Source organism: Haliaeetus albicilla, chromosome 4, assembly GCF_947461875.1.
Source record: "Haliaeetus albicilla chromosome 4, bHalAlb1.1, whole genome shotgun sequence".
Lineage (NCBI taxonomy): Eukaryota > Metazoa > Chordata > Aves > Accipitriformes > Accipitridae > Haliaeetus > Haliaeetus albicilla.
The window spans coordinates 28,971,595-28,990,040 of NC_091486.1; the positions used below are offsets into that span (position 1 = coordinate 28,971,595).

At 37.7% G+C, this 18,446-nt stretch overlaps 1 protein-coding gene across 1 annotated transcript in view; it reads right to left on the reverse strand.

Moving 5' to 3' along the window:
- The window catches only part of RAPH1 (Ras association (RalGDS/AF-6) and pleckstrin homology domains 1), a 100,079-nt gene that overhangs the window by 57,363 nt on the left and 24,270 nt on the right, over positions 1 to 18,446 (reverse strand). The window contains 3 exon segments of the mRNA XM_069781635.1: positions 1,188 to 1,705; positions 2,586 to 2,691; positions 6,260 to 6,379. Coding sequence (XP_069637736.1) covers positions 1,188 to 1,705; positions 2,586 to 2,691; positions 6,260 to 6,379 — 744 coding nt within the window.

Below are 18,446 nucleotides of genomic sequence, written 5' to 3' on the forward strand. Positions count from 1 at the left end.
CTTAGGCCTACAGCAATAATGCAAAGGTTTGCATTTTAATTTTCCAAAGAGAAAAGGACACATTTACATATACCTGTTTTGCTTCACTCAATACAAATCTCCAATAAAAACATACTGAACAATAACTTTGTATACAAAAAGGAAGTTCAACTAAACTGTCACTCATTCATTTCTCACCATTTCAAATAAAGATTTAAATCTAAGTGTGACCTTGATGAGTTGATCATTAGACTGACAAGCCTGCATCATTCACTCTTTACATCAGATGAACTTTTGCTGCAGATGGGTAGAGGCATGCTTTCAGCACAGCTCATTGAAATTAGTGTTAATTATTGATTAGAATAAACTCAGCTTGTTCCAGTTTTCTCCCATAAAAGAGAACACACATATTAGTACAACTGACTTTTGAACAGGCCAGATTTCTGTTTCGGAGAATATTTCTGCAAGACAGCTTCTAGTTTAAGTTCTCTAAATTCACCGGAACGTTTTCCCCATTTCCTCACACGAGTCACCAGCGCTTTTCAACGTTCCCCAAACTGACTGGTTTTTTACTGAAAAGTTTCCTCTCTGATTAAGCAACACTGAGGCACCAAAATCCCAAATGAACATCTGCTATTGGTGTATCCCAGCCCAGTTGTTTTTCTGTGTTGTGTGTTGCTTCAAAGAGTTCTCCCTGTCGTATATTAAACAAGAATATTAAGTAGCAGCAAATTACCGGTATAGTATAGCTCCAGATAGGCACTCATAAATTGCTCCATGTGCTTTAGGTATTCAGTGTACTGTAACATGAATGTAGTCTTGTCAGTTGTACTTTTTTTTTTTTCACAGCTATGCACTCCTCAGATTTAAATTAAAAGCAATATATGAGATTTACTTAGAATAAAAACATTAGCTATAAAACATGAAAATCCATGACTGGCTTTGGAGGAGGAAGAGATGAGGAAAGCCCTTAAAAAAAAACAAACCAGGAAGTACACATTCTTTAAAAAGATTCCTTGCATACACAAACAGAGAAAGAAGTAGCCACAGCATGTGCAGTCCACGCAAAAGCAACCTTCATCTTTAATCAACCCCACTGCACTGAAAATGTTTAGCTAGTAGTGTCAGTGGGGGTGGGGGTGTGGAAAGAGTTTGAAAAAACAAAAAAACCCAAACCAAACCAAAATCTTGAATTAGTGACACTCTACCTCAGTGATTGGTTGCCCTTGTGATGTCAAGTCCAGTTCCTGAGGTCTCGTCACCTTGTCGATATCCAAGGAGTCCATGCTGGAAGCTGCAGAGGTTACGCTGGAACGGGAGGAGTTACTGATTGAGCGCACCTCAGCATCACTCACTGTGCCAGCAGATGCTGTCCTCCTGTGCTGAGCAGTAACTACTGGTTTGGTGTCTTCTGCAACAGACTGTTGGGCTGCCTCATCCATGCTCAAAGAGGCCTTCTCTAACTGTGCAGTGATGTCATCCAAAGATACGTTAGCATGTGATGGTTTAGTCACCTTACCAGATGAGGAGGATAATCCTTTCATGCTGCTGTGCTTAGTAGAAGGTCGGCTAGCAGGTGGTTTCTGAGCTTTGGATTCTGTGGCAAGGCGTTTCACTGCAGCATTGTTTGCTGAATGAGACCCAATGCTGCTGAGCTCCTGCTCTATGGAACAGAGATCAGCCATGAGGGCATCTAGATCCACAGTCTCCCCCTGATTCAGGGCTTCTGCAACAAACAAGAGTTTTCAGTACATGTGGAGTTACTTAATTTGTCTGTGCAACTCTTCACTTTGTGTTATCAAATTTAAAAGGGTAAGGGAGCAAAGGAAGCTGTATTTTCTTTTCCCATCTGTATTGCAAAATCTCTGCTCACTGTTAAGCAGAAATTTATCTGCACTACTACTCTTGACCAGTCTAAACGCAATTAAAAAACCCAACTATTTAGGTTAAATACATTTGCTGACAGAAGAAATCTATGAATGTTCAGATTACATTTGAGAAGTTTAAAATGCTATCCCGTGAACAGAATCTAAACATACATTCGTATAATATCATGCCTCAAATTTTCAAAAAAGTGTAAGTGTTTTGCTAAGCATTTTCTGCTAAAGCAATGCAAGGTATGTAACTGCTTTAAAAAAACAAAACCAAAAAACCCCACAAAATACTATACACATACTCAAGCCTTTAAATTAAGGCTTCCTCTATTACAACCAGGGGAAGCTATTTTAAGACAAGGAAAAACATGATTTTTGTTTAATGTGAAATCATTCTGTAGCTATATTCCTGCATCTTGTCCCAAGAAACAAGATGCTTTCTTCCTGTTTAACAGATACACATCAATTCATTCTTTCATGAGACCAGATCCCAGAACGTGTATTTCTGTGCAAACACTACACTACAATTCTCAGATACTAGGTGCTGTAAAAGATACTGCTTTAGGATACTCAAAATTCTGTGCCATCAGAAAGCAACACCTTCAGCAAAGATGTTCTCACTTCAGCTAGGAGTGTATTTAAACACTCTTATATTTTACAAAGTTCTCATTTATAGCTGGAACAAGTTTTTTTCCTAAACTAATAATTGAGGGGATAAATAATTCAACAAACCATTCAAATTGTACATGGAGAAGCGATATGAGAAGTTGGCAAGATTGGTTTCCTGACGGAGAGGTGATCTCTTCACTGGTGCAACAGGCTTGTCTGTATCCAAACTCTGAAAAAGACAAAAAAAGGGCAGAATAAAGTTTGACAAGTAACTGGACAAGCAAATCTTCAAGATGAATGAAAATTAATTTTCTCTAACAGAAATTTCCAAAAACTCCTGCCATATTAAAAAACCAAAAACCTCTTTTTCAGGCTTGACTGAAAACATACATCACCATACCACAGAGATTTAGCGTCAGATATTCAATGGAGAAGAGATGTGAAATACATTCTGGTTTTTTTAGAATCAAACGGATGGAAGCATATTCTACATGCATTTTTAAGTGGTGTTACGTACTACCTCATGTTGAAACACAGACAGCTGGCTTACCTGTAACAACTCCTCTGTAGCAAATCGCACAAGTATCTAAACACATCCAAACTGTGGCACCCTCTCCAAAAATGCACCATTAGCTTATGAGCCTAATCATGGCATAAGCACAAAAAAGCATTCAATTAAGAATTCTATTTTATTAAAAAGCATTTTAAATTGGCTAAATTCAGGCTTTTTTTCTCAATAAGCCTTTCCTGTGAAAAACATTACATTGTGAAAACAAACCCCACCCAGTTTATGTAGGATAAATTTTTTTAGAAAAACTAATACAGGTTAAAAAAAAAAGATACAAGACATCTTTCTACTCAATACATTGAATTGTTATGTTATGAAGGCTAATACAGGCATAATATTATAAGAAATACCAGCATTTTTGTAAGTAGCAAGCAAGAGGGTACCATGATCCAGCTGGTGACCCAAATGGTGCATGACAAGGTCTGGAGCTGCTGCCCCTGGAGTGACAAGTGTTAGATGGGGAATCTAGCTCTTGCTGTCGTTGAGCCTTGACAGGCCAGCAGAGGGTCTGAATTTAAGCAATGCTTGTACTGATAAAGCTTTCCTGAAGATAAGCTTGTCTGAAAGAAAAGCATCTTCTAGCTCCAACAGAAGAAAGTTTCTCATCTAAGCTTTTAATTTCCATTTTCCAAATCTTTACTCAAGCCTGTGTTAAAAATCAAATGCACTATTTTTTTCCCTAATATTTATTTTTGCTGAATTCACTTCTCAGTTTGGCTTGAACTTAAAAAAAACCCTAAACAAACAAACAAGAAACCCCACGCCAAACCAAAACACAACCACAAAAATCCCCACTTTGTTAGGAGGTCAATCACCACTTAATGAGGAGAAGCTAGTGATGCAGCCTTGCCTACCATCAGGTGGAAAAAAAAAAAATCTCACCTCTAGTACCTCTAATGGAGCTTACATATTGTCCCACACAGAATAGCTAAATAATAATAATAAAAACAACAACAATAATAATAATAATTTAAAAATCTATAACCCTGGAGGCAGCAGTGAAACTGGAGGCAGAAGAGGCAAGTTAGGGCGCATTATTTCAGACTGAACCCATAGACTGCCACAAAAGATCTCCTGTAAAGCAAATACATTCTGACTAAAAGCACCTAAAACGTGTTTTACTGAATTTAATAATAATTAAGTTATTTCACATCCTTGGGAACACATGTGATATGCTCTCAGTTACCAGAGCACATTCTCCATAACACATTATGATGCTAAACTAGCAGTTTGGAGAACTGCCGAAAACTGCAACCAAAAGCTTAGTTCTGAATGATCATGAGAAGCAAGGTAAGATTTCCTTCATTTAACCTGCACCACAGAGCAGGATAACTAGGGCCGGATATATGTTAATGCACTCTGCATCAGTGCCAAACTCTGCTCACATATGCTCCAAATTTTGTGACTACATTTTAAATGCTTGCATTAGATGAACAGTTAGAGAGGGCACAGTGAATTCAAATGATCTCATAGGCATCTTAACAATTACAAATCTTTTTAAAAGCACTTCCATCTGGAAAGGAATGTGGGTCTTACTTTCAATCCTCCCAAAACAAACATCTAGGAAATCTAAAAAGGAAGTTAATGTTCAAGCAACTCAGGGAAAAAAAAACCTTTCCTCCTACTGCTCCTAGAATCCAGATGATAAATAGCAACAAGTGTTGAGACTACAGGAGAATGCACTTTGTAGCTTATTAGCTCTAACCACCCCCCTTTATTGGGACTTTATTGGGACAGCTGCATCAAGACACAATCACTTTCCAAACAAACGAACTGAGACACAAGTAACTGCATTAACTTGTTTATACAAAACCATATGAGGTCACTCAAAGTTTTGGCAGAAATGTCATTTCTCAGTAGTCGCAAAAGATAGAATGGCAACTGTCAGGCTATGCTGCAGACTGTGTTGTACAGCAATATGAAAGTGAGAAACAAATAACGTGGGTCTTCCCCTTAATTATCTGTTAGTAGGTTTTAAGAATTTTGCGTGGATCAGCACACAAATTGAGACATCACCATAAGTCTGTATGTCAATAGCGTAGCTGTAAGCCCTAAGTGTGCTTATATATCTACGCTGCTCATACCTGAAAAAATGGGGCAGAGTACAAAAGGTCTCAGATCAATTACCTATTGTGCTCCTCTGAAGATCCTCACTTGAGGTAATTTACAGAGCCCATGCCATCAAAACAGCTCCTGCTTACCATTAAAAATCCTTCACAGGGAGTTAAAAAAACAAGAATTACAATATAAAGATTTATTTCACACTGTCTTCCATTCATCTCAAAAGGCAGGATCCTTTATTGCCCTGCATGCACAAGTTCAGAAAAAAAAGTGATTTTCCCCTAGAGTGCTATGTACATTTAGATCTTGCAGGCAGAGATTTAACTAGAAGATAAGACAGATGAGCCTGAATTTGAAATGCCGTCACATGATTAGCTCAATTTTCCTTCAGTCTTTGGGTAAGATGAAGATGAGAAAAGCTACCTCTTCTCTAGCTTACTGAAACTTAAGGTATCATACCTTTGCTTAAGTCTACGTGACAAAGAGGGAGAAGATGAAACATGTTAGTCAAGAGGGCCAGCTCACACAGCTGAAAAAAACATAGCAGGCAGTCACAGAGAAATGGCCTATCACCCCAAGAGTCTGGCATACCATGCAAAATGCAAGATCTGCTTGTGAAGGAAAGGAAAAAACACTAAAAAAAAAAGGAAGTGCCAAAAGATGATGTCCTTTCAGCTGCCTCTCCGATGCAGGAAGAGTACTCTGGAATAATGGTGAGTCCTCTAGGGTGTATCAGGGCACCCTAACATGTCATCAATGGCAACATTCACAATTTCTTGTTCCTTATTGCTGTTCAGGTGCAACAAATAAATGCTGTCATAGCTGGACAATATCCAGCCATGTGTATGGAGATATAGCCTACCTCTAGCCAGCCAGCTAAAGTCAGTGTTTCTCTATATACATGAGGACAAAATACCAATTCCATAGTTGTCAGAAGAAATCATACCCTTTGGGAAAGGTCAAACTAGCAGGTCGTGAAAAATGAATTTAACAACTTTGAGATGGGGAAAACAAGCCACTTTAGAAATCTTTAAAGAGTACTGAGCTGGTCACATGCTACAGTCTACCTTGCTTCAAGTGGCAGTGCTAAGTAGTTAGCATCCAACTGAAAAGAAACATGTAATACTTGTAAAGAATTATTCTGGGATATGATTGAAACCTCGCTAACCTGCGTGAGTTTGTCCAGTTCCCCCAGCCAGGCCCCAAACATCTTGTCCAGATCCTGATCTTCCTTATCACTATCTTCTTCCGCACCATGGTCAAGTTCTTCATCTGATAATTGCTCCATCTGAAAAAAATTAAAGATTGATATTCAAATTGTATCAGTGTCTAAGAAAATTGGTGTCAGCTACTAAGTTTCTAAAAAAGTGTTCTGAAGTCAAAGCACATGTCTGTCCATAAGCTTTATAAAAATTGCATACATTCACAGTTTATTACCCTGCTGAAAAGTAAAGAGTTAGTGTGAAAGCTGCAATGGATAATTACAAAGCCATTCTTGAAGCTCACTTTTGTCAGAACCTTGCAGAAAAAGATGAAGAACAGAGTATACAATATTTAATACACCATCAGAAATTATTTCGTGCTAGCCTTGCACGTGCATTCATTGCCAGCTATTGTTGGCAAAGTCTATTGACTTTACATTACAAAAATTCAACTCCTGTCCAAGGAATTCAGCTGACCACAGTTAAGCAACACCATTCAACCCACAGGAAGTGCAGTCTCACTGTACTGCAAATAGCTGACTCTACACAGTCTGTAAACAGAAATGCTTAAACAGGCCACAGAGAATGCCAGCAATACATCCCATGAGACAGTTTAAATCTTGGACACTGTCCAGATCACTTCAGTGATACTGCACAGTTTTTACCCAACAAAGAAACTCCTCCCTGGAAGCAGAAAGTCGTGATTACAGCTATCAGACCCTCCTTCATTCAACAAATTCGAGTGACCAAGATAAAGACTTAATTTCTCCAAAGGTTATCTTTTATCACCTCAAAGGAAATTAATCTTTTGTTAAACAAGCCTCTATTCTCTTCCCCAAACATGTCCTCCAAGCCCCTTACATGGAGTTGACACACATGCCTTCCTGGGTACATCCACACTGTTAAACCCAGGATCCGGTTCAGAATGAACGTTTACATACTTGGGAGGAAAATTACATAGGCAACAATTTGGGAGTGATCAGGCACTACAGAAGAGCAAATCCTAGAGATGTGCTATAGAATGTCCAGAGAGACATGAGAACAGATCGCCACCAAGAGCTACACAAAAAATTCATGGTGTGCTGTACAGCTTGATTTGGTCAAGTCACAAGCTACACAGTAATTTGCTACATAGTTTTCAGAAAGCTCCAGTTCACATTTCATAGATTTAAAAGCAAACTTTCTAAATGCTAGTCTTCAGGAAAAGACAAATCTTGGTTTGAAAGACATCAGTGTTGCAAAGTTGAACTGATGAGAGATGTAATGAAAGATGATAAAGGGGATCTCAGAAGAAAACTGTTCGATCCGGTTTTGACTTTATATGACAATAGTTCATGCAAAAAACCTCCATGATTTAAAAACAGCCCTTCCTTCTATTTATATATTGCTTATATTTCACTTTACCTTGATAAAATAATCAGGGAACAGGAGATTTCAGAGGTGATCTACAATTCTGAGGTCAGCAGAAGCCAGTGCCTCCCACAGATGCAAGATACTGCCATCCAGTTGCTCTAGGCAAAGCAGCTTCAGTCTCCTACTGAGATTTTACTTTTGTGGGAGAGCACAATGCAGCTGCTTACCTTAAAAGGGACAATAATACTAAAGCTAACCTGGCATGGCATACTGCACCAAGCAAACACTGAACAGATTAAATTCACCATCTGAATCTCATTTCTTCCAACACTTGTTCTGAGTCCTGTTAAGTACTTCCAGCACTCCAGGGAAGGGAAGGAAGCTCTTCCTAAAATCTAAAAGTAATGCTGAAATCCAAAAAATGCCAATATACTTATGTAATAGAGCTGCATCCTTCCACCAAGACTGCACCAGTTTTTATGTTCCGTAAGTCAGGCATGCCTTCCCCTGCAAGATTCCTCTCCATGATGTCACCTGAAAGCTCTTCCACATACAGAATTAGAGACAGCAGGGTAGCAGCAACTCATACTCTGCCTGGACTTCTGCAAAACAGACAGAAACTGGATTCCACCTCCATGCCCCTTCAAAGCTTTGCTTTTATACAGACCAGAAATATTGTAAATTCAAGACAAAACACATCATACTTAAGGTGACATGTTCAAACTGCTGTAACAGTGTTCACATTCAACAACATCGCATTTCTCAATGTCTAGGTACACTTGAAGCAAAGGCTAAGGGAAGCTATTAAAGGCATGCCTCAGGAAATATGACTATGAACTGGCAAATCAAATGAATGGAAACTGTGATATAAAACAGACAGAGCTCAGTATTTACAGATACTTTACACTGCTAGCCTTTCCCTCTTTGAGCTGTTTTTGCCACTTAATCTACAGTTAGATGGGACTTGCCTTGCAGTGCATTCATTCTATGGCACTGTTCATAACTCATCCTTTCATTAAGAGAGAAGCTTGTTCTTTTTACTAATATTTCTGACAATCTAAGCTGTGGAAAGAAACCAGCATTCTCAATTTCCCATAAGCTGTTGCTTTAGCTATTTTAGCTTGGCATCAGAGACACTGCTTTAGTTCCAGTTACTCTGAAGACAGAATTAGCAGCCTAAAGAAAACTTTTACAAGTAAAGTACTGTCGTGTCAGCAAGTTTGGCACTAAACCCTGTAGTATTTGCCAGCTCCTTGTAGTCCCCACCCAAGCTTCCTAACGTCAGCTGCATTTCCTATGAGCCTGTCAACGTTTGCTTGCAAAAGGCACACAGAGGATAGTGTCTCGCTTAAGAAACCGCTAATATTAGCTTGCTAGTTCTGTAAAAGGGATCTCTCTTAGCACAAGCTCCCCTACTGGAAGGAGATATTCCAAAGGACATTAATTAAAGGATTAATTCAATAAATTAAGGCAGAGACAAAATGCTCAGATAACACTATCTGAACTTTTTGACATAAGAATTCGAAACAGTAACAACTCAAAAAAAGTGCACATTCCAATTAAAAAGCTTGAAATTTTCCTTTTTACAGCCATTTTCTTTCTCACTGTTGTTGATCACAGCAAACATGTACCATTCTTTAGCAAATCGTGATCTAACGGCGAGTTATCACACCTTTCTAAGGATATGACATTGTTATTTATAACAAGAAAGAAAAATGGCATATGTTTAAAGGGTTGGGGAGGTTGTGTGTGCTTTGTATTGTTGTTTTGTTTGTTTTTAAAGAGTCATTTAGAACTATATTAGATCTAAGAAATGGAAAAGGAATAACTGTTCTAGTGTGACACCATGAAGTAAGCCACTCATATTTCTAGAGCATTTGCAGGGTAGCAGAGTTTAGGTAGCTGTTGCCTCTAGATAAAATAAGGTACCAACATGGTATAGTCTTCCATATGCAAGTAAGGCTTCCTGCACTGAAGTGTGGTCTACGGACTATTTCATTATCCACTATGGACTGCATCAGTCAACTTTATCTGTTTGAAATGCTATTTAAACAGGCAGACTCATAATAGCTTTAAGTCAACTGTCTAGTTTCCAAAACAGTTCATTAGGTTTTTTCACTTTTAAATGCATGAAGCACAGTATTCTAATATTGTTTTATGAAAAATCACTGAGGCTTTCATTAGAAGTCACCAGTTGCAATAGTTAATCATAATCTACTATTTTAATTACACTGTCAGGAAAAAAAAAACCCACAAAAAACAAACTTACCAATAATTTAGAAAAAAAGAACCATTTACTCTTTCAACCTGATTGTTATGCAAGCCATTATAGCTTTCAGTATGCCAGGACAAATGTGAGATGATGTGATATCAAAACACATAAGGAAAGATGAAAAGCCCAAGAACAATGCTTCAAATACACCATTTTGACATTTTCAAGAAAGACACCATTGCAGAATTCTGAAACTAACAAATTGCTGTCATCAGAAAGCAACAGCTTTGAGACAGAGGTAAGTTATAATCAAAAGTGTACTTAAAGTGCCTTTCACTGAGGCCCCATTCTGCAGACTTGCACTTTGAGACGGTAGTTCCTGCCTTAAATCAACCCAGTTCAAGAGAATAGGATATTATTATATTAACAATATTTCCTTATAATGAAAACACTCTGCACTGAAAAAAAAGTAGTTGTAAAAGAGTAAGACTGCAGGATTTGTTTACATCACACTTAATTAACAATGGAAAGATTATCAGAGAAACAAAAATAGAATTCTGTGTCCTACTAGAAATGCCAATGTGATTAAAGGTTCAGCAACAATAACGCGTTTATTCACTATAATTTCAGAAGCACTGTAATAAGCATTTTGAACTAGAGATGCTTAAGTATGTTCAAAGGCAACTGACAGCATAAAACCCCAAAACAAAAACAAACCATCTTTCAGGCAACTGATGTTTTCACCCCCAATCTTTTTTATTATTTAAACACAAGCCTGTACAAGCTCATGCTTGTTACTGAACTAAGGATCTTTTTCCTAAAAATAACTATTGAATTTGTTACAAATCTATTACAGGAATGCAGTAGACAATACACAAACATTCAAAACACCATCTGAACAAGTAACTGGATTTCTGCATTTTAAAATCTAGCCCCAGGAACCAAAAGGAGCTATATCACATACTCTGGTTTAGAAAACATACTCTGTTCAGAGCTGGTTTGGAAATCAAGAGTTGTTCTTCCATTTGTCATCATCTGTGTGTCATCATGCCAGTATCCATTTCTGTTCAAGAAGTTGTATATGACAGAACACTACAGTAGTATACCATATGAGCACATAAGCATAGTGTGCAGACATAAATACAGGAGTAAGATTCTAGCAGATATTCATTCACCTCTAATACTTGTTCACCTGAGTGCTTAAAGAATTGTTACACAGAAAAAAAATGTAAATGCTTTCACAAAACTGACAGCCAAAGCTCACATCCACATTTCTACACATTTTCTTGACACTCTGGTAAATAATTAAAGGTAGTTTGAGCACGTAAATTATTTGTTTCTTATTAATATTCTGTTCACATGACAGGGACCAAGCAAATCCAGCAAGTTCTTAAGTCAAAAATAAGAAAGTCTTGTGCTTTGACTGACATTTCTCCTTTGAATTTAATATTGCAGCACACTAAGTCAACAATACAGTGCAGATCATTTCCTTTAGCATTTCCATGTTTCTTCTTAATAAGCATAAAATATTCTGAAATTAACTACTCCTGAAAAAGTGATTTGGAGGGGGATTAGAAAGTTATGGAAAATTCTTAGTGTATTATCCAATGTCCTATAACCCAATTTACGTTAAGAGTAATCTAGATGAAAACCTGAACAAAAGAGCATTTGTTTTCTTTTAGCTTCAAACAGCATAGGAACTAGCTGAATACATCCCAAGGCTCCTACAGCACACAGACATTCCAATGCCTCTCAAATTCAAAAACTGAGGTACAAATCTGTCAGCCAAAAAAATTCAAATTCAAAACAACCCAAATAAAAATTTTATGTCAAGTGAAAGTTTCCTTCAATGTACTATTTTGAGCCAACTTTGAGCTTTGTTTTTCTTTTTTTAAACCATGCTTCAGGCAATAGTTTTCCAGGTTTGTAGTCACACAACTCAGTGAAAACACATTGAACGTCTGATAAAAGATAAAGCTTCAGCCACTTCAGTAAAAACAAAGAGACCTTTTATAACCAATAACCTCATATGTTTCTGAAATTACTCAGGCAATAATTTTAATAGTTAAAATTCTGCATTTATGTATTATACAAAGAAAGCATCTGTTGCCACATTTTAAAAATCAAATAATGTCTGTGCACTCTTTTGTGCCAGTTAAACAGGTAAACCTGTGTAAGCAATACAGCTTTAAATTGGAAAAATATAGAATCTGTGCCTTGCATACATGAAGAGATTCACATACTTAGAAGTACTGTGGGTGACCTCTTGAGGTCCTGGACAGCAATATCTACCTGCCTCAGTGTAAGATCCAAGAAAGAAATAGTTGCACCTAAACACACATCAATAGATTGAAGATATAATTAAGGTGTATAAATCATTCATAGTTACTAATGTATTTCAATACTGGGTCACTGGCTTATTAAGGAATGTGACAACCTCTGATTCAAGTCTACTACCTGTTTCCTGCCCTTCTTTCCCTCCCTCCGCAACTCATTAAGGATGTTTTCTTTACATCAACACATGATCTGCCACAATTCAACAGAACTGTCCTGTCAAACTCAACTGCATTCCAACTATCAAGGAAGCAAGGGACTCAGCATTACTTTTGGAAATAGGCTTTAATTCCTTACTTATTTCTTAAATAAACTAATTAGTAGCAATTTGGAAATAGGGTTGGCAAAAAGGAATGAACAAGTGTTTACACACATGGGGCTCTTTAAGCTGTTCTTCAAAATTAAAATAGGGCACTGGGCTTTAGCAATAAATCCTATTCTTCAAACATAGGAAGTCAAGAGCAGAACATGAGATGTACAAGACTCATTCAAAGCAACTAGTAGAACGAAGACAAATAATTATGGAATACATAAAAACAGCTTTAAAAGCAATGTGCAGTTTGAGCATATTTCACTTTCCAGTCTTGCTTGGTATTAGGCAGCTAGTCTGGACTGCAGAAATCCAACAAGTACAAAAACCCGACATCCTCACTGTAAGGCCTTATTCTCAGGTTTAGCTGGAGGTACAAAACTGGACAGCCCACAATATTCCCTCCCTTACCCACTGATCTGTGCAACATGCAAGAATATATCTTTTGAAACCACAGAAAAGAAATCTTTGTGTCTGAAAACGCATGTTTTGAATTGCAGACAGCCTAGAGTTTCAGTAAAAGACGGATTAAAAGCTGCTCAAAGTAACAGTTATTCAAACAGCCTGATTTCTAATTCTACTCCTAAAATTAAGCACATGCCTGTACAAGAACCTGCCTTTGCCTTTAGCTGTTTGTATTTTTTAAGCCCAGTCGAACAACAACCTTTTCACTAAATTCTTATAGAGAATATAAAGAAAACTATTTTTAAGTTTGTAATAAAAATAATTATAGCAACACAAGTGAACATATAACTTACATAAATTTTAGCAACTGCTAATGAAACAACTGTTTGAAAAAAACAACTGGAAGAAGAAAAAAGTCTTAATCAGCTATCAGATGTTAATATCAAAGCAAACTGTCTCACTGTTCCTGGACCACCCCCCCACCCCCCCCAATACATCAGTGCTGTATAAACTCCCCCTCTAACTTTAGTTGACACAAGCACCCACAATTTCCTGAAATAAACAAACTGAAGATACTGGAATGTTTACTTCATCATCTTGATTTCTAACAAACAATGGGAAATACTTCTGATGTGCCACAGAAAAATCACCCACAAAATACCCACCCGCCCACCCCTTCTTTGTTTGAAAGCTTGAAGAAAGAGGTAAGATACAAAGTGGATCAAGCAGAAGTCTACCCTATATTCCACGGGGTTGGTTTCTCATCATCACTTAAGCTGTCTTTGTATTATTACTATTTATATTGATTCTAGCTTTCCATAACTGCAGCCTAAAATTTTAAATTAGTCTCCAGAGGGTGACCCCTTGTATAATGAAACACATTTAAAAGATATTTCTTCCTGTAAGAGAGGGGACACACCAAAATTACTGAAACGTCTACTGAAGAATCTATCTAACTGCATCTGGAATTTGCACTGCTGAGAAGGCACACAGTAGAACCTTTATTCCCTCCAATATATTTCAGTGACCGTCTCACATCTAGCCAGGCAGATGTTGCCTTGAAAAGAAGGGGCTTTATCAATCATTGTGTCCCATTTCCTGAACCAAGATTCCAGCTGGAGTACCCAAGCAAACATTAAATTAATTCCCATAAAAAGAGCATCCTAGATTACATCATGTCTCACAGCAGATTCTTTATGAAGACAACCTGAAGACAGCTTTAAAAAACTGCTTAGCCAGAGATCATGAAAACAAGTTGCCTTAAGTAAAATATTTGTCAAGCAGAGTATAAAATATAGGTGTTCTCTGAAACAATGACACTCATTAGTTGCAGGAGCCAACGTCTTAGTCTTACCAGCTAAGACTAGAGCATTTTCAGTATGAAAACAGAGTGAGACTATGAAAGCTAGGAAAATGTGTAACTTTGAATCTGTATCAGTCTGCCTTCAGTAGGCAGAGAGGTACTTAAAAACATACATTAGCTCCAATTTTCCAGAATCTTCATGATGCAGTTATCATAAGACAAACACTATTGTAGCATCTCTTCCCATGCAGTTTTAGCTTTGGAATGATGTTCAAACGAAGAATAACAAACATTAACAAGTTGATGCAGAAAGAGAGTTTAATGCAGTAATGTCAAGAAGTGTATGTCTGTAAATAATTTTTTTTTACATAACTAATCTTTTTTAAATATTAGTAGGAAGTAGACGGAGTATGCATTTGTATTATAAATGAAAAAATATCTTAGAGCAGCTGCAACCTTGACAAAAAACAGCTAGATGTCAAAAAAAAGGTTTCATAGTCAAGTTAAACTTTATTACACAATTTGAGAACGTACAAATTCAAAGCTTTAAGAGGGTTATTTATGCTTGACTCCAGACAACACATACTTTGAACATGCTCATGACAGTATTTGAAGAGGACAGAAACACACGATCAGGTCAACCTGTCTTAGAGGTTTTTAGATAAATGGCGAATTTTGCTTGAGTAAATGATCATTAAAAAGCATCTCCTCCTTACCCACTGAAGGACCACAAGTGACTCACAAGTTCTGCTATTTCAGTCCTAAGTTGTTCTTTCAGAAGAATCCTTCCTACCAATCCTCAAGATTACACTTCCTCTGTGTTGCAGGCCATTAAACTTCCCCCAGGTTGAAGGCTGATGGAGCCTCTACAGTGAGTGAAAAATTACTAAGCAAAATAAATTTCAGATGCCTCTATGAGGTGATTCTTGGTCCATACAGATTAGGAAAAAGAAAAGCCCTCAGACATTTCTTGCCAATTTGATCTGAGGGATAGGGGCAGAACAGATTTCAGCCAACTCTAGCCACTATTTTGAGTGGACAGCAAGACAAGACTATGCAATCGTCTCAGAGTGAGGATTCCCTACCTCAGACCACAGGGCTCCTTGCTCTGCTTTCCCAATTCTAGCTATGGCCACAGATTTCAGGAAAACATAACACCCTTAAATATTTCATTAATTGTGAAGGGAAGGTTGGGGGGGTGGGGAGGAGATGTGCAGCAGCATAGGCAAAAGACAAACATTCCTGATCACAGCAGGCAGCTCACTTAAGTCCTGAAGCATAATATTCAATTCAATTACAGCTGTTATCCTAATACACAGCTGCAAATGATACGAGAACACTAAGGGCAATGTAGGCAACCCTTCTGTCCCCAGAGTACACAAAGGAAGTGGATGAGATATCCAGAAGTGCACATCTCCTAATGACATGGTAGACTCACACATACTGATCAGCCAGCCCGAAGCTCCACTAAAGCTTATATAAAACCTTTAGAAAAAGAAACGAAGAACTTGGATGTCTGAACTGTTACTGAAACTTCCCAAGGGCTTAATGATTCAAGTAAAAATGCAAGCCTTTAACATCTTTGTATGCATTTATCATCGAAACTACACCAGACATGTTGGAAGAATGAAGGAAGGAGTATTTCCATTTTCCAGATAAGGGCCAAGGCAAGGAATACAAAGCAAACTGCTCATGATTTGGGCAGACAGAACAAGGAAAACTGCATACGTCCATAACTGTACCTTCAGCAACATTCTGTATGTAAAAACAGAACATAAAATCTGACTAAAAAAGCACAGAAACATGCACAGTATTTTACATAACCGGTTAAAGGATTCTATTTTGAAATGAGGACATTTTCAGACATACTACTAACAACAGTCCAAATGATGATCCAAAAGGTCTAACACATTTTTCAAATAAAACAGCACCTAATTCTGCTGTGTCTCATTTGGCTCTCTCTTTCTTCTATAGCTGCTAGTGTTGATGGAATTAAGGAAAAAAAAAATCAAAACCAAGCAATAACACACAACAAAATCAAGGCTGTCTTATTCTGTAGGGGGGGCACACAACAGCCTTCAAAAGGATTCAACTGAGACATGAGCAAAACATCTTTTTGTGATGCAGATCTACATTCTTCCCTCTCCCCCTCCCGCAGTATACAGTTCCATCCCTGTGCTTGCTATTCAACATGCAGGTTGCATTGACTATTCTATTTACAGGCAATGCAAAAAGAGGTACTTCTATGTTGGTGCGATTGGTAAGGAAACCTAGCAAACAGGAAACTCCTTAATTCAGGATCAGCAGGTGACTGAACCAAGATGCATGAAACTGCATGAAGGGATGTCCACTCGGAAGGAGGGGATGTCTCAAACAATACATGAGAAGAGACACAGCATGAAAGAATGACATTGTATATACATCCATAGTTAAACTTAATGGGCACTGAAAACCACTTGTCAGCTGCATTTAAAGGAAACCACTTTACTACCACCACTAAACTAAGCACTAATTTAATAATGCAACAGAAGCAGGTGAGACTAGCCTGTGCACAGGTGCTGTACATTCATGCCATTCTGGCTACTCCCTGAATGACAGCTCCACAGGTACCCAATCTACCACACCGGCCTGTGGATCTTCTTTTCAATCCAGAGAAGCATTAGAAGACACACCGTAAATTAATTTCTATGAGCTTACTTGCTTCTTGCAACTTCATTCATTCCAGAAAAGTTTACATAGTCTCTCTTCTCCATCAGCAGACTAAGAATAGCAATGGATTTTGTGACAGTATTTGGCCTTACACATAGATCCCAGGAAATACCCAAATATTCTTGTAGCTGTGGCTCAGTAATAACAATCACCAGGCTGATAGCAGCACTTTTAGGCTCACCCTGCACTTGGGAAGGGAAGAAGCTCTTGCCAACCAATCAGTATAAAATTCACATCCCTTTACAGATCAGTCTATGTCTATTGTGCCTGTAGAGAGTCTTTTTCCACCAGGAATGAATACTCAAAGAAATTCATTTTTACACTCATACTAGGCTGTCTTTCAACTATAAGAAAGCAAAATAAAGCAAGTAACTACCAACTACATGTATAAGGTGGACATCTTAACAGTACTTCTAGAAGATGGTATATATATGAAAGATCAAACCAACCAGGAGGAGGGAGGTGCAAGAAAATCATTTAGGTCATAGGTCAAATTACAATACAGGTGAGGGTACGTCCTCATACCACTCTGAGCTACTCTATGCTTTAATACAGTTAAAAACTAATTTTTGCTCAAGGGACCCTCTCAAAGGTTAAAAATAATCATTATGCCAATGCTCACTTAAGATAACCATACCAGACACTGGCAATCTCTATAATGTGGGTACTATCTAGACTCAGAAGAAGTTGCCAAATCCCTTTCAACAAGGGCCTAGTGACAGCCTATGAACCATGGTTCAAAAAAAATGGAAGAGTAGTGCTTTAGCTATGATAAAGAAACAACATTCTCAACAGGTTGCTTTATATAAACTTTCATATCAGTGTATATATTCTTTACACTAACTTCAGCTGCAACAGGCTGGAAGTTGATTTAGGATTCCTGGGAAGAATTAAGATTACATTGTGAAAAGCTGTATTTCACTATAGCTGGAACTACCATCTCCAGGAAAAAAAAAAGAAAGAAAAAAACACAATTGTATATTTTTCAGAAAACCCACAAATAAATGCAATACACCTAAAGTACATAGGTGTTTCATTCTTAGCATTTATGAGTCAACACATTTTGTTTATAGCTAGCTGTTACAAAACAGCATAACGTTAAGAAACATCACTTTAAAAAATTGTTTAGAGGACAAGTAGGGAAATAATCTTTTAGCTGAAACATTATCAAAGAACAAAAAAGTGTATTCAGTTTAGAAGACACCTGATTTACTTTAAACCCACTCCTAACAAGCTGAGCAGAAGAACAACAACAACAACAACACTGGCTTAAACCAAAAATAAACCTATCTAAACAGCTTCCCCGGCTCAATTTTTACATTTTTAAGCCACTAGTAAGACCAGCTTTAAGTATTTAGATTGGCAGTCAACTTTCATCCTCCAACTTCATTGCAAACTGCAAGGAGGGACATTAAACCCCCCTCTAACCCCACCACTCTTTTTCATCACCAAGCTCTACACAGAAGGATGTCTGCCGAGGTGTGAGGCAGACGAGGATAGCCACTCTGATGAAAAAAAAAAAAAATG